The sequence below is a fragment of the Pseudozyma flocculosa genome (assembly GCF_000417875.1).
Source record: "Pseudozyma flocculosa PF-1 unplaced genomic scaffold scaffold00002, whole genome shotgun sequence".
In the NCBI taxonomy this organism is placed as follows: Eukaryota; Fungi; Basidiomycota; class Ustilaginomycetes; order Ustilaginales; family Ustilaginaceae; genus Pseudozyma; species Pseudozyma flocculosa.
Genome location: NW_006920870.1, coordinates 502,702 through 526,768, shown reverse-complemented (window position 1 = coordinate 526,768; position 24,067 = coordinate 502,702). Strand labels below are relative to the sequence as shown.

The window sequence follows — 24,067 nt, the reverse complement described above, 5'->3', positions numbered from 1 at the left end:
GGGTGGCCTACGGCCAAATTTCAGGTGCCCTTTGACGCTAGCTATGACGGCATTTTTGGCCGTAGTTGACCCTCGCAGCGCTTACGGTAGGCCTACCTTCGCTTCACAGCTGTATGTATTCTGCAGGCATTCTATTGCAAAATCTAGGTACACTGATGTGCGGCGGCACGGCGATAGCATTGATGGGTGGAGGGCAAGCAGGCAGAAAGGCAGGCGGCAGAGCAGCAGCAGCAACGGTGGTAGAACATTGTCAGCAGCAAAGCAAGGCGGTGAGGGAGGAGCAGCAAAAGGAAGACAGGAGCAAAGGAGTCAGCAACGGTGCGCAGCAGAGAGGCAGAAGAAGAGCGGCAACGGTTAACTCAAATGAGGCGGAGCGGAAGCAAGGCCTTCAGTGGCCGTCAATCATCAGAGACGCCGGAGAGGGCCTCTCTGACGTTTCCGATGATTGACGGCGGCAGGCAGAAGCACGTGGAAGCAGCGGCGAGGTAGTGGGGTGGAAGCAAGCAGCAAGGCAGCTGCGCTGCGCTGGCTGGCTGGCTCGGCCGGCTGGCTTGGCCAGCTGGCTGGGCCGGCCAGGTGGCTGGACTGACGGCTCAGGTGTCGGCTGGCTGGGCCTCGCTGGCGGCTGGCGGCTGGCTGGGCTGATTTGGTGGCTGGCGGCTGCGCTGAACGGGCGGCTGGCTGGGCCAGGCAGCGGCTGCTGGCCTGAGGGGGCAGGGCCAGGCAACTGCGCCGGGCGGCTGGCTGACGGCTGCTGGCTGGGCCGGGCAAGTGGCTGGCAGCTGGCTGAGCCAGGCGGGTGGCTGCTGTGCTTGACTGACGGTAGGCTGATGGCTGGCTGGCTGGGCCTCGCTGGGTCTCGCTGGCGGCTGGCGGCTGGCTGGTGAGTGGCGGGTGGCTGCGCTGGACTGACGGCTGGCTGGCGGCTGGCTGGCTCGAGTGGCGGCTGGCTGGTGGGTGCTGGCTGAGCCATGCGGCTGGCCTGGGCTTGCAAGTGGCTGGCAGGTGGCTGGGCTGGTGGCTGGCTGGTGGGTGGTGGCAGGTGGCGTCGGGTGGTGGTGGTAGGAGGGCAGGAGATGGGTGGACGGGCGGGCGGATGGAATTGGCAAAGGGCCGGGTGGCCAGCGCACGCGCATCTGCAGGCCCCTGAGCTGACATAAGCAAAAAGCGGCCATTCTTGGCAGAAGAGGGCCGTAGGGGGCCCTACGGCCCCAAAGGGGCGTAGGAGATCGCCGAATTTGGCCGTAGGTGGCCCTATGGCCATTCTTTAGCGTAGATGACCCCCGATCTCCCGATCACATGCCGTAGGGTGGCCTATGGCCAAAATCCAGGTGCCCTTTGACGCTAGCTATGAGTCAGCCGCGTCAGCCAGCCAGCTTGTGCGCCCAAGCCAGCCAGTCCGCCCAAGCCTGCCAGCCTGCCAGCCACCTTGCCCACCCGCCTGAGCCTGCCAGTCAGCCGGCCAGCCAGCTTGCCAGCCCCCTGCCCTGCCTGCCCTGTCCGCCCGCCCTGCTGGCTGGCTGGCTTGGCTGGCAAGCTGGCAGGCAGGGCGGAAGCAAAGAGGAAGAGCAGCTCAATCATCGGAATCTTCAGAAAGCTGTCTCCGAGGATTCCGATGATTGACGGCCATTGACTGTGCGGAAGCGTCAGGCGGCAGGCAGGCAGGCAGGCAGGCCGGTGGGGCTACGATGTCGGATCGTAGCTAGATCGTAGCTAGGCCGCGCATCAGAAAATCGTACTTAGGATTCGATGCCCAATTTCCGATTGTAGCCTGCCTACAACCTAAATCGGGCCCCACCCTGCTGCTAGCTATGAATCTCAAATCGTAGGTGGGCCCAATTTCGGATTTTGGATTGTAGCTAGTTGTAGGTAGGCTACATCGGAAAAATTGAAGATAGGGATCGATCCCCGATTTTAGATTGTAGCCTGCCTACAACCGAAAGTGGGCCCGACCCTGCTGCTAGCTATGCCGCTGTTGGCCGAGGGCGAGGAGTGTGGACCAAGAGAGGTTGTGGGAGAGTAATGGGGAATCGATGTTGCACCGTAGGATCACTAGGATACTAAGGACAATCGACAAAGGAGCCCTAGTGGCGTGCCTTGTTGCCGCAGCTGTATGCCCAAAGTGCGTGGGGCCGGCCCCACGCACTTTGGGGCCCTGACTAGGCTGCGGCACTGACCCTTGCCTCGGCTCTGGGCTAGCGTCCAAGAGCCGTGGGCCTTTGCCAGCCGAGTCCCAACAGGTTGCTCCAGGGCTGCGGGGGGCCCTATGGCTAAAAATGCCGTAGCTGCCCCTTGAAAAATGGCTGTGGGTGGCCCCATGGCCCCAAACTGGTGCAGGAGATTGCTGTTTTTTTGGCCGTAGGGCTGCCTACGGCCAATTTTTAGTGTAGATTACCCCCGATCTCCCGATTACATACGGTAGGTTGACACACGGCCAAACCTACCTGCCCTTTGACGCCAGCCATGACTGATCCGAGCCGAGCCACCTTGCCGAGAACGGAAGACAGTGAACCGGCGGCTCGGTCTCAGCCGCGGTGCGAAATATGCCGAAGCAGGACTGCTGCATGCATGTTGAGCCCGTCCGACAGGAGTGAGCTCTCCTAACTTTAACTTGACCCTAGCGCTGTTGGCTGTACATAGTCGTAGTATGTGTTGCAGAAAGGCAAAGATAAGGGACAGACAGCGTCGAACGCCTCGTACAGTATAAAGCAGTGCGGACGGAGCGTATGCACCTTGCGGACCGGCCGAATGCTCCCCCTCGACCGTCGCAGCGCCATGTTCCCCTCCAAGCTCCTAGTTGCGCTCTTTGCGCTCGCTTCCAGCCCGGCCATTTCCCAATTCGTACCTCGCCCCACCGATCTAACTCGTAAGGTCGGCCATGCTGGCGTGCCAGTCCGCTACAAACAGGTCGAAACGGGTGTCTGCGAGCAGAATCCGGGCGTCAAGAGCTTCTCGGGTTACGCAGATGTCCAGGACAACGAGCACATCTTCTTTTGGTTCTTCGAAGCTCGAAACGGTGATCCCAAGGAAGCGCCGTTGACCGTCTGGATCAATGGCGGGCCTGGTTCTTCGTCGATGATCGGACTCTTTCAGGAGCTGGGCCCCTGTGGCGTCGACATCAACGGCGAGGTCGTCGACAACCCTTATTCCTGGAGCAACGCCTCTAACCTGCTGTTCATTGATCAGCCGACGACGACCGGTTTCTCTTACGGCGAACCCGTCCCGGCGTACGTCAATCCCAACTCGAGCTCCATTGTCGTGCTGCCTGACGAGTCCTGCCCCGATTACGCGCAAGCGTATGGCACGTGCGGCACTTACTCTCGGCCCGTCACTACGCTGACGGCCAACAGCACCCAGTCGGCGGCGCCCAACTTCTGGCGAACTTTGCAAGGCTTTATGGGCGCCTTCCCCGAGTACTCGCGAAAGGGGTTCAATCTCGCGACCGAGTCCTACGGCGGACACTACGGACCCACGTTTGGGGCGTACATCGAAGAGCAGAACGCAAAGAAGATCAAAGGCGCCATAGACATCAAGCTCGAGACTGTCTTAATCGGCAATGGCTGGTTCGATCCGCTTCTCCAGTACCAGGCCTACTACAACTTCACCGTGTCCCCGGGCAATACTTACGACTACAAGCCTTATTCGCCTTCGCAGGAAGCTGAGCTCCACAATGCGCTCTACGGGCCAGGCAACTGCGTCGACCAGGTCAAGGAGTGCTACGCTCATGGGCTTGACGAGGTCTGCAAGGCCGCCGACGACTTCTGTGCGGCCAACATCGAGTCTCCGCTGGACAACATCGCCAACAGAGACGAGTACGACATCCGCGAGCTTTCGCCAGATCCTTTCCCTTACTCTTTCTACGTCGACTACCTCAACACGCCGAGGGTGCAAGCAGCGATTGGTGCCTTCCAGAATTTCAGCGAATCCTCTCCGACTGTGGGAGCTGCCTTCGGAGCTACGGGCGACGATTCACGCCAGAGCGGCACCATCAAGAACGTCAGAAGGCTCCTCCAATCCGGCGTCAATGTGGTCCTGTACGCAGGCGACGCCGACTACAATTGCAACTGGCTTGGAGTCGAAGCCGTCGCAGAAGGGGTCAACCACGACGGCTTCTCGGATGCTGGGTACGCCGACCTGAAGACAAGCGATGGCATCGTGCATGGTCAAGTCAAGCAGAGCGGCCAGTTCAGCTTTGTGCGGGTGTACGAGAGTGGCCACGAGGTACCCTTCTACCAGCCGCTGGCTGCCTTGGAGCTCTTTGAGCGTGCCATTGGCGGCAAGGACCTGGCGACCGGGGTCGAGCGGATCGGGGAGGGCAGCAAGTATCGCACCAAAGGGCCTGCGAAGAGCCTGTATCGCAACGGCAACAGCACCGTGCAGTTTGAGCCGCTGGATCCGGGATCCACCTACAACACGACGACCAATGGCCCGAATGCGCATCCCGCAAAGGGTAGTGGCGAGGCAAAGTCTGGCACGAGCACGGCCAAGGTGCAGCGGTTCGGGTTTCGTCGACCCGCTTCTAGGCGCATGCGCGCGTAGGCGCTCTTCGGGCCCTGGAGGCTGCGCAATTGCGTGCGCAAAGGGCGAAGATGTAGAGTCGTAGACAGGCAGTCGTTGTATCCGATTGTCCAGACGATCGTCAAAGCATGTTCGGTGTCCTGAACTGGTCGTGGCCATTCTAGCTTCTTTCGTGCGTTGAGGTTTGCTTCCGTCCCCGACGCTTCCGACTGGGGGAAAGACAGAAATCTCGGTCCACGAGGATGCACGTTCCAGGCCCAACCGCACCCGGCTCCGCCAAAACTACTCGAGTCGAGCTCCGCCAACGGGTTCTACGCCTTCCATCACCTCGACCTCGTCTCACACTGATCCTCCATCGCTCAGCAGCAAGGCCAGCTCACAAAAGCAGGCAACCTGTGTGGGTTGGCGGCCACCAACAACCTTTTGTTACCTTGCGCCCCGGTCCAATCGTAGCGCTACAGCCTTGCCTCTGTCCCCCTATCTCCGCGATCGCTGCCGACCCATCGCCGGGGCTCCTCAGCTACGATGGACCCCTGGTCCAGTCCTTGGAGCGACGAAGCCCCAGCTGCCGTCGCAAGCACATCGACGCTCGACTCCGACGTACCGTTATCCGGCTCGGAGCATCAGCCCGTAGATTCGGCCTCCCTTGGCTTCTCTCTGCCGCTGGACTCGTCTGATCCGTGGTTAAAAGATGACCCTCAGCACCTACCTGCCGCTATCGAGCCAGGCCACGGCGTGGCGCAACGTCTGGCGCCATCGGAGCTTCACAAGGTACCCTCGACGTTCCTCGCAGACTCTCGCACAGCATGGGCTTCTGAAGCCGAGACAGAAGTTTCCTCGCTTTCCGCGGTGCCACTGCCCGCAGCAGGCACACCGACCACCTCGCCGGCTCACTACGCCTCCGATGACGGCCCAGATCCCTGGTCAGCTGCAGACTCCGCATCGGCAGGCGCGCTTACTGCGCCTAAGCTCGGGCTTCCTTTGTCCTCGAGGCATCCGTTCAGCTTGCCGGAGCCAATTAGTTGGGACAAAGACGCTTCAAGCTGGCAGGGTGATCCGGATCAGGCCCGTGTCTCGAGCAATCACAGCGCTACGACACCAGATCGGACAGATGGAGTCAGCGGCACGGGGACACTTCCCTCTTGCGACCCAGAATCCTCGGTTCATCGCTCTACAACGTCCGACCCAGCCCATCGCGCGCTCGAGACAGATGCCTGGGCCACCGAGGCCACCGAGCGCGCTCGCTCAGGCGCGCAGCTGACATCGGACGAGCTGAGCCAGCTGAAAGTAGACGCAAGGAGGATGGTTTCGGGTCTGGACGAGACACAGACCTTGGCTGCCGCATTCAAGATGGACCTGGCCGGGGACGAAGGCTGGGATAACCTGTTTGGGGCCGATGGAACCAAGGCCGGTGTCTGGCAAAATCTCCGAGCGCCACCACCAACAGCGTCGAGGGACCAAGACACGACCCTGGAGGAGGACCAGAGCCGCGAACCCCTCGGGACTTCGGCGCTGACGCGAAAGGCCGTCCGTCAGACGGAGGGCAAAGGGGCAAACCTGACAAGCTCCGAGGGAAGCAGCCTGTGGAAGAGGCGATCGAACACGTCACCCAAGGCAGAGTGGGAGACCGGCGTTGCCGTGGGCACCGACATCAACGGCACACGAAATGCCACTGATACGCGAACGCAAGCCTCGGAGCAGGACGGCAAAGGCAAGGCCGGGCCCGGATGGTATCAGGCATCAGCAAAGGAGACCAAGCCCGCTCTCGCTGGTGGCTTGCTCGCCAGTCTCTTCAGAGGTCGTCAGGCCTCATCCACCGAGATACGCAGCCCGTCCGTCAGCGCAGGCACACCTTCACCTCGCGCAAGCACGGACCAGCAACCAACGAGGACATCAACAGAGCCAGTAACGGCCACGATGCCTTCTCCAGCCCTAGCGGCAGTCGCTGCATTCGACGCTACGCAGACAAACACTGGCGACGACGCGCAAGAATACACAGATGATCCCTTCGGGTCCAGTCTGCATGGGATGACACAAAACGAGAAAGGCGTCCCGGCTGAAGACAAGCCCTCTCTCTTGAGCCGCTGGCGGAACCGAAACCTCTTCGGAACCCGCTTGGCTCGACCTCGATCTGGAGCGCCCACAAGCCAAGACTTCAGCGAGGATGACTTGAACTGGCTCGACAGCAAACTCGGAAGCCAGTACACGGAAGAGGGCAGCCTTGCCTACGACAACACCTACGACGGTGCCGACACCGTGGTCGAGCCGACAGGAGCTGGATCCAGCTCGGCGCGATTCGCCACGCGCTTCGGCAACTTGATCGATGGCGACGACGGCAAAACAGACGACAATGATGTTCGGGACAGTCTCTTTATCAGGGATCTCGCACCAACCTTCCCGGTCGGCGAGGGAATCACGCACGAGCACGCGAACGTGCGCCCCGACGGCCATCAGGGTGCGTCTGCAGGCGCCGCCGAAGGACGCGGCATCGTGCGCCCGGCAAGCTCGACCTTTCGCTGGTCAGACCTCGACTGGGACGACGGCAGCAAGCAGCAAAGCGCCCCCAAGGGCATCGCACCAGGACCGGAGCAAGCGGCGCGCGGTACGCCTCGGATCCTGCCACCTCCGCCATCGAAACGGGCTTCTCTGCCTCCTCCCCCGCGCACAAGCCGTCCTCTCACCGCGGAAGCACGAACCGGCCCGTCCAGGATCAACGAGGCGCTGATCCCTGAGTTCGGCGCGGCTCAAGAGGGCCAGCAAGGCGACGGTTCTGCGATGAAAGCTGCAGCGACACCTGACAAGCACCCGATTGCACGGGCAGTTCAGGGAAATTCTCTGACCGCAGACGAGCTAAGCTTCTTTGATAGTCTTTGAACCGCGCGGCAGAGGAAGGCGTTTTAGGCGCCTAGATGTGATGCTATTTGCGGTCTCACTTGATCCACCAGGTACACCAGCAGCAAATCTCGTGTCTACCATAAATCCAGAGTTGCAGCCCCGCCCGGTATGTGTCGAAGCCTTCCACAAAGCGGCACGCTTGATGCGATCTGGCGGTCAAAGAGGCCATCTCCGATCACTTCGATCCCTTGGTCTCCTTGAACAGGACGTGTTGTCTGACTGTGGTCGGTGTGTTGCCAGGAGGAGGGGGGAGAGGGGTCGATGCCGCGTTAGTTTGGTCGATGCATCGAGCGTGCACCAAGGCTCGCCGTTGCTTCACTCTGCTCTGCTCTGCTCACTCTTTGGGTCGAACTTCATCATGCTGAGCTTATCGGCCACCCTTGTCCTCCGGGTCGTGTACATGTACCCGGTGCCGGCGGTGGACAGGAGACGGGCGACGACAACTCTGCCAGCGAGGATCAATGTGGAAGGGAGCATTGGAGTCAGTGACGCTGCAGTGACCTGGCGACGGACGACGGACAGGATCGGGTACGATCTGACGCAGCCGGCAGGCTTCGGAAGCAGCCAGCGGGCCCCGGTGGAGCGAGCTGGGAGGCTGCTGCGCGCCTCGTGAGGGGCTTGCGGAACATCGAAGCGGATCCTCTCACCTTGCTTTGGACTTGGCCGCCATCTTGTCGCGTTTGGCTACGGAAGCGTGTGCAGATAGATGGTGGTCAGGATGGCAAAGGCGGGCGGCGCGGGCAAATTTGGAAGGGAGTCTGGGCCTCTGTGCGATTTTCGGATCCGTGGTGGCAAGCTGGCCTGCCGCCCTAGGCCGAGTTCCGACTTCCGAGGTGGCCATCGGTTGGGCCTCCTCCACATTGCTAGTTATCGACGCCGACGATGACCACCACCACCACCACCACCACCACCACCACCACCATCACCGCCGTCGCCAGTGCCGAAACCCTCTCGACGCTTCCCTCGGGTTGTATTCGTCCGAGTCATGGTGCTCTCGTCCCCTTCGCACCGGGCATGGCGGCTCCTGCAGCTGCTGGGATCAAACGAGTGCTCGACAAGCGCGACGGGATACCTTGCAAATTTTGGCCCCGGCGTTGAAGCCGTTCCGGGCGAAACGCGAGCGTTCAAAGACGTGAAGTATCGCAGCTTCAAGCAGCTGGGACTGAGTCTTCAGTGTAAGCCCGCTGTCGGATGAAGCTCCGAGCCCGCAGCGTCCGCTGATTGTGGTCGGGAGCCTATCTGCTGGCCCTTCGCCACCCCACCCGATTCTCTGCAGACGAGCCAGATGCCCGAGGTCTTCGTGCCGACCAATGCGAGCCAGACCAGTTAAAGCTCATTGCGATCGACCTGTACGCCGAGCCGCACATCGTGCCCTCTTCAGCAGCTGGCAAAGGCTGGCAAGGCTTTCCAGCCCTACCGCTGGCCTTTGCAATAACGGTACCGGTCGCGCGAGACCTCGTCATTGATCGGAACACAGAAGGCCATTCTTTCGTTCGACAGCTGGGCGAGCCGGCACGCAAGGGGGGAGGAGGAGCCGGTGTGGTAGGGGGCATGGGTCCGGGCGCATGGATGGAGTGGCGGTTGACCGCATCCAACGGCGGCGTGCCTGAAGCCGATGACGGCCCCGCGACCATCAAGTTCAGGCTCATGGTAGAGCTCGGAGGGCAGGCAGCCCTGGGCCATGATCGGTGGGAGCCTGACAGAGGAGGCGCTTCCACCTGGAAGACGGTCACTCTGATCTCGGACATGCAGGAGGCTTTCAAGTCGAGCTAAGCCAAGGAGCAAGTGGCAGGGGATGCAACGGCGCGCGGCGCTCGAGCTATGGCCCACAGGAGCCCGGAAGCGATCAGGCCTTGCTGAAGGCAAGCTCCTTTTGGATCTCGCCAATTCTGTCCTTCCACCCATCGACGTCGGCCATTTTTTTCTGCGCACGGCGCACCAGAGAGCGAGGAAAGAATCGGCGCATGAGTCGAGGTGCACTGGATCTGACACCGTTTGATCTGAAAGCTCGTAGTTACTCACCTCGAGGTCGGCAATTTCATTTTCAAGCGACAGCTGTTCGGTCTCGGCGCCGATGTAGTCCGTCTCCCATGCCCCGTTCTCTCCCGTTAGGCGCAAGAGCACGTCGTGGTACTTGAAAAGCGAGGGCCGGTGCGAGATGGTGACAAGAGCTGCGCGAATCGAGCGAGGGTCGAACGATGAGCTTCCCTGAGCCGCGCAGCGGGGGCCGGACAACGCGAAGACAACCGCCACCAGCCGATTAGCCGAGCAGGCGTGCACTTACTAATACCAAGGTCTTTTGCGCGAGCGTACATCAAGCCCTCCACTGCGAGGAAAGCAGAACCAGCCAGACGAGAGATTGTAGAGTCAGTTTCGGTCTGGCTCGGCTGCGAACAAGGCGGGGCGGAGGTAGCGCTCACCATCGGTGGAAACGGCACTCGTGCACTCGTCCAAGATACCGAACTTGGGCTGATGGTAGAAGAGGCGCGCCATTCCCATCTGTGGCGCCGCAGCGTGAAGCGGCGAAGGTCGGGGAGGGCGAGGTGCGAGAAACGCTGTCAGTCGCAGTACCGTCGGCAACGAGTCCACGGCGACGCGAACGAAAACGGAGCGGACCTACCCTCTGTTTCTCGCCGCCGGACAAGACGTCTTTCCACTCTTTGCGAGTCTCCCAGCCGCCTTCTCGCGATGGCAGATAGGCCAGATGGACGTCCTGAAGGATCTTGAGGAGGTCTTCGTCAGTCTTGCCCGTCGCCAAGTGCTCGGGATAGGTGTATGGGTAGATGACTTGGTCCCGAAGGCTGCCCGTCGACAGGTATGGCCGCTGCGGCAAGAAGAAAATGTCCTTAACCGAGGGCTTCTCCAGCTGACCTCGAAAGACAGGCCAGAGCCCAGCAACGACCCTTGCGACGGCCGTCTTGCCGACACCGTTGGGCCCAGTGATGAGGACGTGCTCGCCGGGCTTGATGTGGATGCTGAGGTCCTTGACGAGCTCCTCGCCCCCGCGCTCGAGCCCAGGTGCGGGTGCCACAATGGGGACGTCGGTAAAACGCACGAGTCCCTGGCCCTCGACGACCTTGCCCTGGATATGCCCGAGGTCGTAGAAGGGCTTGTCTGCTGGGAGGTCGGCAGGCCTGGGCATGGCCTGGTAGTGCTCCCTGTTGAGCAGGTGGAGCGTCGAGATGAGCGTGTAGACCCTCGAGGTGAAACCGGCCAGCTCGGCCAGCTCCTTGTAGCTGTACATCAGCCGGCTTCCGGCATCGGCCAGTGATAGGAGCAGGCGGCGGTTCGAGATGTACGATTCGGTCCGTCGCGCAACGCCTCCCTGTCCGGCGCGCGGGGTTTCAGCCCCGGCATCCTGCGGCGCAGCAGGCGTGTCCTTCTTCTTTTCGACTCCGAAGAGGAAAGGCGACGCGATAATGGCGTATCCGGCAGCCGACCAGGCATACTTGAGCACGAAGTCCTCGGTCATGTTGAAGGCCACTCGGATCTTGAAGATGCTGTTGACGTGCCTGACGAGACGCATGTAGGCTCGATTGAGGATACTGGCTTCGATTGACGCACCGTTGTAGAAGCTGCAAGGGTCATGAAAGCGGTTCACAGGAGATAGAGAGCGAGGTCAGGCGATCACGAAGGTGCAAGGGAAAGAAAGCCCACAGGCGGCTGGGTCATGTACGGAGGCCGGCCCGCAAAGACTTACGCAATCTCCTCGGCATTGGTGATGAGGCGGCTGTGCGCGCTCCGGAAGTCGCCCTCGAGCTTGGCCTCGATGGCAGCCAGCTTGCCGAAGGCGGGCGTCACTTTGCGCAGCACCCAACCGGTCACGAGGTAGTTGGCAAACAGGCCAAGCACTCCGCCGGGGCCGAGCGACCGGCTGAGTGCAAAGTTGAAGATGATGAGGTCTAGGACGGGCTTCGACACGTTCGAGTACAGCGCCGAAAGCGTCTCGCAGAACCGGGCGATGTCGGTGGTAATGTACTGGTCGGCCGAGTCGAGGCGTCCATCGAGGTTGATGATGCGGTAGAAGTTTGCCTTGTCGTTGAGGTAGAGGTCGTGCACGTATCGGGTGAGGCGGGTGCGGAAGCCAATGGCCAGCTTCGACTGCAGGTAGCGGATCATCGCGTTGGTGTAGGTGGAAGGGATCGCCAAGAGGAACCAGAGGCCGAGTCCGCGCAAGAAGCCCTTGCCGTTGGCGGAGACAAGGTCGCGGACAATGACGCCGTCGAGCTTGGCGACGAGCATGCTGAGGTACGTGCGGAGCACCAGGAACGACGTATGCAGCGCGAAGATGAAGACCTCCTTCGAATTCTTGCGCGGGATCAGGATGCGGAAGATGGCTCTGTACCCCGGGGCGGTCCATCACGAGGGCGGGGGGCGAGAGGGGTTGGGAATGAGACCGTTAGTACGCGAACACCGGTGATCTGGTGTGCCGTGCGCGCAGGTGAGGAGACAAGGCGGGCCATTTAGACTCACCTCAACTGACGGAAGAACTCCTTGTTGACCCCGACCTTCTTTGCAGTTGCGGCTGCGGCACCGCCTTCTGCCCTCATGGCCTTGGCATCCTCGATTTGCGCCCTTTGTTGGTCATGGCTCGAGGACTTGGACGAGGACTTTGCCGGGAGGCTGGCGTCGGACGTGGGAGGAAGCTGTTTGAACTCGCGGAAGTCGGCCTCGAAGGTCGACTGCCTTGTTGGTCGCACGGGCACGCGCGAGACGCGGCCTCGATGTGGCACCAAGAGTTCTCGGGAGCCGTCGGGTTTGGGTACGTAGACCTGGCGAAGGGCCGCATCGAGGTCCCGGTCCGAGGACTGCGAGGCGCGGCCCCTGCGGGAAAGCGCGTTAGAGTCTACGAGGGCGGCGAGGCGCTTGCGAAGCGCAAACAGGAGTACGAGAGCGGCAAGAGCGACGCTCCTACGCTGCCCGCCCGCGGTGAGGAGGCGGACGAGGGACGAGGGCGAGGCTGCCTCGAGCTTAGATTGTGCCGCCATGGAGTCGCACAGGGTCGGTGCGAGAGCAGGGCGCAGTTCTCTGGATCCTTTCGAGCTCTGCGAACACGAAGTAACACCGAGAGGACCGCCACGTGATGGCCGAGCTTGCCGGTCGTGCGAGGGTGCTGGGAACGAACGGAGCCGGAGAAACGGCAATGGAGCGAACAACAAAGTCGCGCCCAGGAAAGTGGCGACAAAGGCCGGATAGGAAGAAGCGGGGACGAGGGTGGACGGATGCCACAAGTGAGCGGGCGGATAGGTGATGCGGTGGACGGGAAGCTCGAATGGTTGTGACCCGCAAAGCCCAGATTGCGACGCTTCCTTGGAGACCGGGTGGGTGATGGCGAGCCGTGGCTTGCGTGGTAGGCAACCTACCCCCTGGGGTGAAGTGGGCTGCGAGGGGCGCCGCTGATCCTACCAAGGGCTAAAAGGCTGGCTTGCTTCCTGGCTCCTCCCCGCACCACCGTCGGGCGAGACGCGCGCCAGCTTGCGATCCGCCCCAGTCAGCCCAGAGGCCTGTCTGGCCAGGCCCTGCATTTCACGGGCCGGGCGTCGACCGCCAGGCCGAAGCGTACGTGGCTCTTTGCCCCGTGAAATCGCACGCTTGCAGCTGGGAGGCTAGATCGATTACCCTGGGCCCGATTTCCGATTCCTCGGATGACTAATGACTGACACGATATCGGGCCATCCCCTGTCGGGCCCTCTATCTACCCTCTGTCACTCGGCAACTTTTCGGGTTGGCAGGTGCGCCGGCTACATTTCTCTTCTGCCCGCGACTCTTCTAACTGCAGTTTATAACCGCGCCGCACACGACACCGGTCGAGCTTTGTAAGGGCTACCCGTATACCTACATGCCGGCCTGACTTTAGGTCCGTCGAGCAGCGGAAGTACGCGATGACTCGTGGAGGCGAGCTGGTGGTCGAGTGGCAGGCCGGCCGTCCAGTCAGCTTGCTCAACCCTACCTGCTCTGTCGTCGCCGGTTTACGGTGCCCAGCATGTCGCCGGCCTGGGCAGCAATAATGGCTTTTCGAGGAGATGCTCAGTTCTGGCTACCGACGGCCGTGGCAAGACCTGACACCATCTCGAGACACGCTCAGAGAAAGGGGACGTCGTACGTCGTTGTCTGCGCCTCGTTTGCTGCGCGGGCCGGCGCCTTTCTTGACCGGTGTCCCCTCTCTCCCTGCCTCTCCCTCTCTTGTCCTAGACGGATGTGCGTCCAGAAAGTAGCCGCTCGCCTCGATCGCACCCGCTCACGGCGAAAGGATGCACCTCTAATGCTTAGCTTGCTTGCTTCCTCAACACTCGCCTGCGTCCGACCTCCAGAGCCGCCCCTGCACTTCTAACCACCATCACCGCCACGCCTTCTTCCCGCAACCCTACTCGAAAGACATCAAGATGGCCACCGCTACGGACAAGCTCGTCGACTCGTGCTTTGCCGTCCAATGTGGGTCTGGCCGGCAGGGCAAGCCTCGCCCTGCTTTCCGACGCAGACGTAGAGGTCCAAGGCTGACTCCACGAGCACCCCTTTGCCACCTGCCTATCCGTCCACCCTGCCTGCTGCTTTCTCCAGGCGACAAGTGCGGCAAGACGACCTGGAAGGGTTGCGGCAAGCACATCGACTCGGTGCGTCTCGCGGCCCATGCCCCGCGCTTGGTCGTCGGGGGGCCACCCACCCACCGTGTGGCTAGTTGATGCCGTTCATTTGCTGACGCTTCTGCACACGACACACGTCTCTGTTGGCGCTTCATCGCCCTAGGTCATGTCCCAGGTGCCCCCGGAGCAGAGGTGCACCTGCCCTCGCTGAGCCACGCATGCTGCCGTGACGCCGGTCGAATGCTGCTGCGCCTGCCTTTCCTTGAATCAACTGGCGTGGCCTCACTCCGGCTCTGAGCGCGCCTCGCTTTCTGCCGAGACCTCCCCTGCACCACAGAGCATTATTGCAGACCACAGTCTGAGGCTTGAGAGGGGTGGCAATGGATACGATGCGTTCTACGCCTCCTCGTCTCTTCGCTGAACGGTCGTGGAACACGCAGCGTAAGGGGCAAGGGTTCAACGGTACACAGATTGCAAGGCGAGGGTTTGCGCAGCTGCGCGCCTGTCCGCTCAGTTGACGGGCTGGTCCTGGTTGGCGCCATCGTCTTCCTTGATCTTTTCGCCGCCTGCCGTCGCCGGCGAGCGGACAGCCTCGTTTTCGCGATCCTCCTGCGCCCTCATCTCCTGGGCCTTTCCGCTCCACGGCCCTTCGCCGAATGCCACGTCGAGCGCGGACCAAACGTTGCTGACGTAGTGCACCTCGAGGTCGGCGAGCACCGCCTTGGGCACGTCGGCCTCGACGTTGGGCTGGTTCTGGGCGGGGAGGATCACCTTCGTGATGCCCGCGCGGTGTGCCGCCAGCAGCTTCTCCTTGAGGCCACCGACGGGCAGCACCATGCCGCGCAGCGACACCTCGCCGGTCATGGCCAGAGTCGGCGGCAGGCTGCGGCCCGTCAGCAGGCTGGTCAAGCTGGTGGTAAAGGCCACGCCGGCCGAGGGTCCCTCCTTGCCGATGGCGCCCTCGGGCATGTGGAGGTGGACGTCCTTGTTCTCGAGAAGGCTCTCATCGGCCGACTTGGTGATGCCGAGCTCGAACGCGTTGCTCTTCATCCAGCTGAGCGCGATCGAGGCGCTCTCCTTGATCACGTCTCCCAGCTTGCCCGTCAGCTGCAGGCCCCCCTTGCCAGGCATGATGGTCGTCTCGATCGGCATCAGGCTGCCGGACCCGTTGCCGAGGTAGCCCAGGCCCGTAGACACACCGGCTGGCATCGTGCTCGTGTACAGCCTGTCCTTGTGGTACACTGGAGGGCCGAGGTAGTCTCGCAGGCTCTCGATGGTGATCTCCACCTTGACGTCCGGCGGCACCTGCATCGGCCGCCGCTTTTCGGTCGTCACCTTGGCGGGCGCCTCGGGCGGCGCGTCCCGGGCGGGCACCTTGCCGTCCTGCAGCGACTTGTCCGCATCCGCTTCGCTCGAGGGGCCCGTTGGGTCGTCGCTCGTCTCGCCTTCAGACGGAGCAGGCGGTGGCGTGACCGACTGCGAGTTGCTGTCGGCGGTGCCGGCCGCAGCGTCGGAATCGTTGACGGGTGCATCTGCGGCTGCAGTCGCCCCTTGCTTGGCGGCGGCCGCGTCCGTCTGTGCCGGAGCCAGCTCGCCCTCCTTGGGTTCCGGGAAGACGGATTCGCCGTGCTCCTTGACGATGTTGAAGGCAATCTTCCGATAGACCTTCTCCAGCAGCTTCCTGAGCCCACGCACGCCGCTCTCGCGGGCGTGATGCTTGATCAGGAAATCGATGGTCGTGTCGGGCAGGGTGATGTTGGCATTCTCGAGGCCGGACGCCTCCTTGGCCTGGGGCGCCAGGTAGCCGCGCGCAATGTGCCGCTTCTCATCGGCCGTGTAAGACGAGACCTCCATCACCTCCATCCGGTCGAGCAGCGGCTGGGGGATGGTGTCGAGCGTGTTGGCGGTGCAGACGAAGAGCACCCTCGACAGGTCGACGGGAACGTCCATGTAATGGTCGAGGAAGGATCCGTTCTGCTCGGGATCGAGCATCTCGAGGAGCGCCGACGAGGGGTCGCCATTGTGACCGCGGCCGATCTTGTCGACCTCGTCGATCAGGATCAGCGGATTCTCGGTGCCGACCTTCTTCAAGGCCTGGATGGCCTTGCCTGGCATGGCGCCGACGTAGGTCCGGCGGTGTCCCTTGATCTCGGCAACGTCGCTGAGGCCGCCGACGCTGAATCGGAAAAACTGCCGCTCGACGGCGCGGGCAATCGACTTGCCGATCGATGTCTTTCCCACGCCGGGCGGTCCGACCAGGCAGATGATCTTGCCCTCGACGGTGCCCTTGAGCTTGCCGACGGCGAGGAATTCGAGGATGCGGTCCTTGACGTCCTTGAGGCCGTAGTGATCCTCGTCGAGCACCGTGGTGGCGTTGGAGATCGAGTAGTTCTCGGGAGAATGGACGCCCCAGGGGATGCTAGTGAGCCAGTCGAGGTAGCCGCGGGTCACATTGAACTCGCTGGCGGCAGGCTCGAGCGTCGTAAGCTTGTTGAGCTCCTCGTCAAACACCTTGCGCACCGCCTCGGGCATCCGCAGCTCGGCCGCCTTCTCCCTGAACTTGTCGACCATCTTGTCCTTGCCGTCCGATTCGATGCCGAGCTCCTTCTTGATACCCTTGAGCTGCTCCATCAGGTAGTACTCGCGCTGCCGCTTCTGAATCTTGGACTCAACGTCCTTGCTGATCTTGCTCTGCAGCTGCGCATTCATCAGCTCCTTTTTGAGCACGACGAGCGCCTTCTGGAGGCGTTCGCGGACATCGAGTGCTTCCAAGACGGCCTGCAACTCGCCCACCTCGCCGGTCGACACGGCCGCGGCAAAGTCGGCCAGCTTCTCGGGCTCCTCAAAGACGTTGCCTGCGCCCTGCGAGATGGAAAAGTTGGCAATCTGGTCTCGGAAGAGGGGGTTGAGCTGCGCGATGTCCTTGAAGACGCTGATCAGCTCGGCCATGACCGCCTTGATGTACTGGTCGTTGCGCTTGTCGTACGGCGCAGCAGCCAGGTTGGTGACATTGACCAGCGACACGGCGTAGTCCTGGAGGAACGAGGTCTGGAAGGGGGCCGAGTGGGAAGGCATGTCGGGGCTCGACTCCTGCTCTGCGGCCTCGGTGGCGTCGTTCTTCTCCGGCAGCACGCCTTCGTCCCGGGCCGCCTGCTGGATCTCGTGCACCTTGGAGCCTGTCGCTGACCTGGCCGCCTCTTCGTTTGCGGCCTCGTCGCTGATCGGATTGGCCGGACCGGCGCCCTCGGTGCCAGGCGGCGGAGTGGGGATCGTCTCTCCGGTCGGCGTAATGAGCTCGTCGATCCGGATCCTCCGGTGTGGGTAGAGGACGGCCGTGATGCCCTCCTCGTCGTCGGACTTCTCGCCGTCCTTGTCCTTCTTGCCACTGCCGCTGCCAGCGGGCTGCGCGGGGAAGACGCTGGTCACCTGGGCGAATACGCCGACCTTGTGGACCTTGGTGATGTCGGTGATGATGTCGGCATCCTCTTCCTCGTCCTTGAGCAGGAATGCTCCGATGTAGGGTTGGCCACGGCTCATAGACTCCTTGATGGCGGCACAGACGGCGGGATTCTTGATCACGACGGCCTTGTAGAAGCCAGGAAAGAGCGGCCGCCGTGTGATGGGCAGGGCAAGCACTTGCGGGTAGACCGATGGCACAGTGGACCGCGAAATCGAGGTAGAAGAGGATCCAGAACCGCCCGAGCTCGAGCTGTTGGAAGAGCCAGAACCGGCAGCACCCGAGACCGAGCCAGAATTGCCCGCCGATGATGAGGCGCCTGATGCGCCAGACGTCTTGTTCGCGCGAGCCAGCTCCCGGTCGCCATGCTCGTCATCTTTCTCGGCTTCGTTCTCATGTTCGCCCTCGTCTTGCTCGCCTTCCTTGAGGGATGGGACCGTCTTCTTGCGGGGCAGGGCGGTCGAGGTGGAGGTGACAAAGGACCTGGCGTTCCAGGGCTGCGTCGAAGACGGCAGCGCGGGTCCGGTGGCGAAAAGAGTAGCGAAGCTGCGCTCGCTTTTGGCGGAGCTGGGAGCAGCCGGGAAAGCCTTGACGGGCGAGCGCGGCAGCGCTGACTGGAGCGGGGCCAGAGCAGCGACCGAGTAGCGCGAAGGCGGCCGAGCGGCCCTTGCGGCTAGCCGCTGCGAGGGGATCATGGCCGAGCAGAGGGTATGAGGCTTGGCGGGCGGAGCTGGCAAGGCTGTAGGGCGAGGGAGGGGTGAAAGGATCCTAGGCGACGACTCGGTCGGATGGCGCTGGGTTGAGGATCCGTGGAGGCGATGAGCGAAAGAAGAAGCAAACGCAGCGGGGACGGCGAGGACGCAAAGGGCTGCGATGCTTGGCGGTTGGCGCGCGCAGGGTGCGAGAGAGATGCGGAGAGAGGCAGAGATGGAGAGGGAGAGAAGAGGAAAGAGTGCAGGGTGGTGGCTGTCGATGGTAGAAAGGTCGTGGTGGTGACGAGATGCGCGAGAGCCGGGTTCGGATCCAAGGTTGTGGATGGGACGACGTCGGTCCCTTTGTCGGGGGTGGCTGGCCGGCCATACGCCTCTTACGCAACCTCTGCGGTGATCAACCCACCGGCCTGGCGGCTGAGCCCGGGCCCAAAACCGGCCACCAGAAAAGTGGAGCTCTCGACAGTAGTCAGCCCCCGATTTCGAGGAAGGTGCGATCAAGACTTGGCCAGTCCCGATGGAGAGGTCCGCGTCGATCACGCCTCAGGGCCCGCCCCCTCGGCCTCTGCCGACCTGGCCTGGCCTGGCCTGCTATAGCTGCCTCACCCTGGCGCGGCGATGCGGCGTTCAGAGCCGTCTACTGCTCAGGATCTGCTGTAGCCTGACATGCCGCCTACTAGGGAGTAGTGCTACTTACTACTGTACCCACGAGGGACCGCCTGGCCAACGGTGGCGGGGCTGGATGTGAGGACATACGGTCAAGAGACGAGCCAAGTGTGGCGAGGCTGAGCTGAGCGAGAGAGTCCGACCGCTGTCGGTCCAATCGAGACCCTCGCTGGCTGGATGCGCCTGGCCTGAGCCTGGGCCTGGCCTGGCCTGGGCGTCAAGCTCGATCTGCGTCTGGGGAGTCAAACGTGGCGCGCGCCGCGTCCGTCCCGCCACCCGCCTGGCCTGCCTGGTGGCCTGCCCGCTCACCCACCTTCACCTCCAACTTCCACCACCAGTCTTCCTTCGCAGGTTCCGTTGCCCCCCCCTACGCCACCGTCCGAGGTCGTTCGACTCCTTCACTTCGCTTCCTCCTCTCCGCCATCCCCATCCCTGACTCCATCTTCGCCTTCTTCGCCTTTGCCTCCCTCCATCCTTTGGGACCGCTATACGTCGACTTCGACCCACACACCACCCGGTCCATCCTTCCGACCACTTGGCCGTCTTTTGATTCGTACCGACTGTTAGAGACCTCGCAGCGGCCTTCGACCTGCATATACCACGGACAGGCAGGGCATCGTAGTCACCCGAGCCAGTCTCCTTGCAACGACGGCTCGACTGTCCCTCGACAGCCGTGTCCTCCCGCGCAGCACACAACTTGCGCATCTCCCCCCTGCCTCCCTGTACAACCTGAAGCCCCTCCCTGACCGCGCACCGGCAGCGCGAGCAGTCCCGATTCTGCCAACATGGGTATTCCCAAGTTCTTCCGCTTCATGTCGGAGCGGTATCCGCTCATCAGCCAGCTCATCGAGGACAACAAGATCCCCGAGTTTGACAACCTCTACCTCGACATGAACGGCATCATCCACAACTGCTCGCACCCCAACGACTCGGACGCCTCGTTCCGCATCACCGAGACCCAAATATTCCTTGGGATATTCTCGTACATCGAACACCTCTTCTACAAGATCAAGCCCAAGAAGGTCTTCTTCCTCGCCATCGACGGCGTCGCCCCGCGAGCCAAGATGAATCAGCAGCGTTCGCGCCGCTTCCGCACCGCAAAGGAGGCCAAGGAGATCCGCGAAAAGGCCGAGCGACGCGGCGAGGAGCTGCCCGAGGAGGAGGCGTTTGACTCCAACTGCATCACCCCGGGCACCCCCTTCATGGCGAGGCTCTCGGAGCAGCTCAAGTACTTTATCGCCAAGAAGATCACCGAAGACGCCGACTGGCGCAACGTCCAGGTGGTCCTCTCCGGCCACGAGACGCCCGGCGAAGGAGAGCACAAGATCATGGAGTACATCCGACTCTGCAAGGCCCAGCCCGACTACAACCCCAACGTCCGCCACTGCCTCTATGGCCTCGACGCCGACCTCATCATGCTCGGACTGCTCTCGCACGACCCGCACTTCTGCCTTCTCCGCGAGGAGGTCAACTTCGGGCCGGCGCGCAAGAAGGCCAAGTCCAGCCTCGAGCACCAGAACTTCTTCCTCCTCCACCTCTCCGTCTTCCGCGAGTACCTCGACATGGAGTTCCAAGAGCTCCGCTCCACGCTGCCGTTCCCCTACGAGTTCGAGAAGATCATCGACGACTTCATCCTGCTCAACATCTTTGTCGGCAACGACTTCCTACCGCACCTGCCCGGGCTCCACATCAACGAGGGCGCGCTCGACCTCCTCTTCAACATCTACAAAAAGGTGCTGCCCGTCGCCGGCGGCTACCTCAACGAGAGCGGCGTGCTGCGCACCGACCGCCTGCAACTGATCCTCGCTGAGCTCACCCGCTTCGAGGCCGAAAACTTTGAAAAGGAGCACGCCGACGTGAGCTGGTACAAGGGCAAGCAGGAGAAGCACCTCAAGTCGATCGAGGCGGCCAAGGCCAAGGGCAGGCTCGTCATCACAAAGACCCAGCGACAGCTCTTTGACCGGGTGCACGAGTTCATCATGGCCAAGCGTCTCGATCCGGCCGGCGCAGCCTCCGAGCTCCATCTCGCCGCCGACCTCCCCGCCAAGGACCGTCGCTTCCTCGAGGATCTTGCCTCCAGCCTCAAGCTGCGGATCTCGTTCAACAAGACGGGTACGCAGGACACTGTGACCGACAAGCCTCGCATCTCACTCGCCTTCCCGGTGCTCGACGACGAGACCGACGACGACGACGACAACGACGACGACGATGACGACGACAATGACGACGACAATGAGGACCAGACAGAAGAGACCGGGGGCAGCACGTCAGAGGAGCAGCGCAAGAACATCCAGCGGCGGCCCTCGGAAGCCGATGTCGCCGTCGACCGCGTCCTGCACCGCTACCTCAAGGCCAAGGTGGACGACTACGAAGACGACGGGTCCAATGGTGACGAAGAGTTGCAAAAGAAGCTGGACGAGAAGATGAGGACCTGGAAGAAGGATTACTACCGCGAGAAGCTCAGCATCGACTTTGACAGCGCCGACGACATGCACAAGATCGCCTACCGCTACATCGAGGGCCTCCAGTGGGTCCTCCACTACTACTACGACGGCGTCGCGTCCTGGAGCTGGTTCTATGACTACCACTATGCGCCCAAGATTTCGGACCTCAAGGACGTCGGCGAGATGAGCTTCAGCTATGAGCTCGGAACGCCGTTCCGCCCGTTCGACCAGCTGATGGGCGTGCTGCCGTCGCTCAGCAACCAGCACATCCCCGCCGCCTTCCGTGACCTCATGACCGACCCGACCTCGCCAATCATTGACTTCTACCCGCAAAACTTCGAAGCCGACCTCAACGGCAAGAAGCAGGATTGGGAGGCCGTCGTCAAGATCCCCTTCATCGACGAGAAGCGTCTCCTCGAGGCGCTCAACAAGCGCGAGGTCTTCCTCTCGCTCGACGAGCAGCGCCGCAACGCCTTTGGCCCCAGCAAGCAGTTCACCTACGACGAGGACGAGGAGCACTTCCACCCCTCCAGCCTGCCCGGCACCTTCCCGGACATTGTCCACTCTCGCGCCAAGATCGTCGACTTCGATCTGCCCACCCTCGACGGGCTGCATCTCGTCAAGGGCCTGACCGATGGCGTCGAGCTCGGCGCCCGCGCGCTCGCCGGCTTCCCGAGCGTCAAGACGCTTCCGCACTACGCTCGTCTCGGCCACCACGGCGTCAACGTCTTCCAGAGCGAGTCCAAGGGCGTGAGCGTCGTCATTACCGTCGAAAACACCTACGAGGATTCCAAGACGCAGGACGTTGCCGAGGCGCTCGTCGGCCAGCGCGTCTTTGTCAACTGGCCTTTCCTCACCGAGGCCCTAGTCGTCGGCGTCTCGGACAATCTCTTCCGCTACGAGATGGGGCTCGTTGGCGGGGCCAGGAAGGTGGTGGCGAACCCGCACAAGCCCGAGGCCATCAGCGTCTTCCACCGAAAGGCCGAGAAGATCGAGTACCACTACAGCAAGCGATTTGGCGTGCTGATTGGCGATGTCAACGTCCTCGTCCACGTTCGTCCACTCAAGGGCCTCAAGCGACTGGACGATGGCGCATTCGTCAAGGACTACCAGGACGACCCGGCCAAGGAGACCGAACAGGCGCTGCAGCTCGCCGTCGTCGACGTGGTGCAAGAGGACACCCGCTTCCTCGAGTCCCCCGCCAAGCCCATCCGCGAAGAGTTCCCGGACAAGAGCAAAGTCTTTTTCCTCGACCTCAAGGCCTACGGCTCTCCCGCCCACGTCGTCGGCAGCACCGAGTCGTCGCTCGCCATCGAGGTCGCCTTCTTCCCCAATCAGGCCAAGGAGAATGCGATGCTTCGCCACCTGGTCGCCACCCGAGCTCGCTCGCAGTATCTCCCGTCCTATCAGGTCGCCAAGAGGGTCGGCATCTCGAGTCTGGCGCTGTCGAAGCTGACGAGCAGCATGCTCCTCTACCACAAGGACCAAAAGACCAACGTCGGACTCAACCTAAAGTTCGAGGCCAAGGCACAAAAGGTGCTCGGGTACTCGCGCAAGACGGCCAGCGGATGGGTCTTCAGCGACAAGGCCATCGACCTGATCAAGGAGTACATCGAACGCTTCCCCGAGCTGTGCGACTGCCTCACCAAGAAGAGTGGCCAGGACATCACCAAAGCGAGCCAGATCTGGCCCGAGGACCAGGTCGCCGAACGCCTCACCGCGCTCAAGCAGTGGATCAAGCAGTCCGGCGTGCGCGATCTCGAGGCCGTCCCCCTGTTTGCCGAGCAACTCTCCAAGGATACGGTGCAGCAGGTTGAGCAGTTCACCGCCAAGCTGGCCGACACCAGGACGGCGCTGGGCGCTGCGGGCCAGGTCAAGCGTGTCTTTATCAAGGGCATCCCACGGACCGCTCTGCTGAAGCCGAGTCACGCTCCGTTCCGCCTGCAGGCGCAGAAGTTTGAGCTCGGCGACCGGGTCATTGTGGTGGCCGACAGCGGCAACGTCCCGCTCTCCGCGCGAGGAGTCGTGATCGGCATCCACACCAGCCACATCGACGTCGTCTTTGACGTTCCCTTCCTTAGCGGCACCACCCTCGGGGACCGCTGCTCGCCGTACCGCGGAGGCACTGTCTCGTTCACCAGCGTCCTTAACCTCTCGCAGCCGCAGTTCGTCTGCTCGGGGGCTGCAGGTGGCCCCGCTGCATCCAGCAGCGCTCTGGCGGGAGATGCACTCGAGAGGACCTTGGGGCCGATGGCCGCCGGCGGATTCGGCGACGGCGCCCATGCCGGTTCCAACGCGACGGCTAGGGGCCGCGGTGGCGGAGGCATTCAACATGCGGGGTCCTATCGACCTCCCAACGCGTTCACGCCGAACCCTGCCGCTCAGCGAGGCGGAAGGGCCGGCGCGCATGGCGGCCCCGGCGTCCACATTCTTCAACGCCCGGCACGGAACGGCGCCACTGTCCGTGGTGACTTTGCTTTCTCTGGGGTCGCCAGCGGCCAGCATCGTCCCACCAAGGAAGCAGCTGCTGCCGCCGCCGCCGCTGCCAAGCAGAGTGCCTCGATCAATCCGTTGCTCGCGGCCCTCAACATCAATGGCCAGGGCAACGTCGCGAGTAACGGGACCGTTGGCGGCCCCTTCCGTGGGGCGTCGAGTTCCCCTCGCGGGCGTGGAGCGCCTCGGGGTCACTTCCGGGGCGCGCCGCCCAACTTTGCAGGCGCTGGCGCGATCGGCGGACGTCCATTCAATGCGCCAGCTGCCGCCACGGGCTCGGCTCAATCCGCCGCCGCTGGCGCC

The 24,067-nt window shown here is 62.5% G+C and overlaps 8 protein-coding genes across 8 annotated transcripts; 5 read left to right on the top strand and 3 right to left on the bottom strand.

Moving 5' to 3' along the window:
- Positions 1 to 2,775: 2,775 nt before the first annotated feature.
- Positions 2,776 to 4,539, top strand: PFL1_00836 (uncharacterized protein; the record flags this gene model as incomplete). The annotated part of the gene is made up of 1 exon (XM_007878337.1): positions 2,776 to 4,539. One exon carries the CDS (start codon positions 2,776 to 2,778, stop codon positions 4,537 to 4,539), a length of 1,764 nt encoding a protein of 587 aa, XP_007876528.1.
- Positions 4,540 to 5,043: 504 nt separating this feature from the next.
- PFL1_00835 (uncharacterized protein) lies at positions 5,044 to 7,392 on the top strand (the record flags this gene model as incomplete). Its single annotated transcript, XM_007878336.1, has 1 exon — positions 5,044 to 7,392. The coding sequence occupies one exon, from the start codon at positions 5,044 to 5,046 to the stop codon at positions 7,390 to 7,392; it is 2,349 nt and encodes a 782-aa protein (XP_007876527.1).
- A 196-nt stretch (positions 7,393 to 7,588) lies between these two features.
- PFL1_06839 (uncharacterized protein) lies at positions 7,589 to 8,083 on the bottom strand (the record flags this gene model as incomplete). Its single annotated transcript, XM_007878636.1, has 3 exons — positions 7,589 to 7,632; positions 7,752 to 7,858; positions 8,061 to 8,083. The coding sequence occupies 3 exons, from the start codon at positions 8,081 to 8,083 to the stop codon at positions 7,589 to 7,591; spliced, it is 174 nt and encodes a 57-aa protein (XP_007876827.1).
- A 315-nt stretch (positions 8,084 to 8,398) lies between these two features.
- On the top strand, positions 8,399 to 9,186 carry PFL1_06838 (uncharacterized protein; the record flags this gene model as incomplete). Its single annotated transcript, XM_007878635.1, has 2 exons — positions 8,399 to 8,588; positions 8,690 to 9,186. 2 exons carry the CDS (start codon positions 8,399 to 8,401, stop codon positions 9,184 to 9,186), a joined length of 687 nt encoding a protein of 228 aa, XP_007876826.1.
- A 73-nt stretch (positions 9,187 to 9,259) lies between these two features.
- Positions 9,260 to 12,401, bottom strand: PFL1_00834 (uncharacterized protein; the record flags this gene model as incomplete). Its single annotated transcript, XM_007878335.1, has 7 exons — positions 9,260 to 9,337; positions 9,436 to 9,584; positions 9,698 to 9,739; positions 9,834 to 9,912; positions 10,034 to 10,988; positions 11,114 to 11,752; positions 11,887 to 12,401. The coding sequence occupies 7 exons, from the start codon at positions 12,399 to 12,401 to the stop codon at positions 9,260 to 9,262; spliced, it is 2,457 nt and encodes an 818-aa protein (XP_007876526.1).
- A 1,395-nt stretch (positions 12,402 to 13,796) lies between these two features.
- On the top strand, positions 13,797 to 14,205 carry PFL1_00833 (uncharacterized protein; the record flags this gene model as incomplete). The annotated part of the gene is made up of 3 exons (XM_007878334.1): positions 13,797 to 13,845; positions 13,972 to 14,024; positions 14,158 to 14,205. 3 exons carry the CDS (start codon positions 13,797 to 13,799, stop codon positions 14,203 to 14,205), a joined length of 150 nt encoding a protein of 49 aa, XP_007876525.1.
- A 299-nt stretch (positions 14,206 to 14,504) lies between these two features.
- PFL1_00832 (uncharacterized protein) lies at positions 14,505 to 18,146 on the bottom strand (the record flags this gene model as incomplete). The annotated part of the gene is made up of 1 exon (XM_007878333.1): positions 14,505 to 18,146. One exon carries the CDS (start codon positions 18,144 to 18,146, stop codon positions 14,505 to 14,507), a length of 3,642 nt encoding a protein of 1,213 aa, XP_007876524.1.
- Positions 18,147 to 19,612: 1,466 nt separating this feature from the next.
- Positions 19,613 to 23,889, top strand: PFL1_00831 (uncharacterized protein; the record flags this gene model as incomplete). The annotated part of the gene is made up of 2 exons (XM_007878332.1): positions 19,613 to 23,825; positions 23,873 to 23,889. 2 exons carry the CDS (start codon positions 19,613 to 19,615, stop codon positions 23,887 to 23,889), a joined length of 4,230 nt encoding a protein of 1,409 aa, XP_007876523.1.
- Between the last annotated feature and the right edge of the window lie 178 nt (positions 23,890 to 24,067).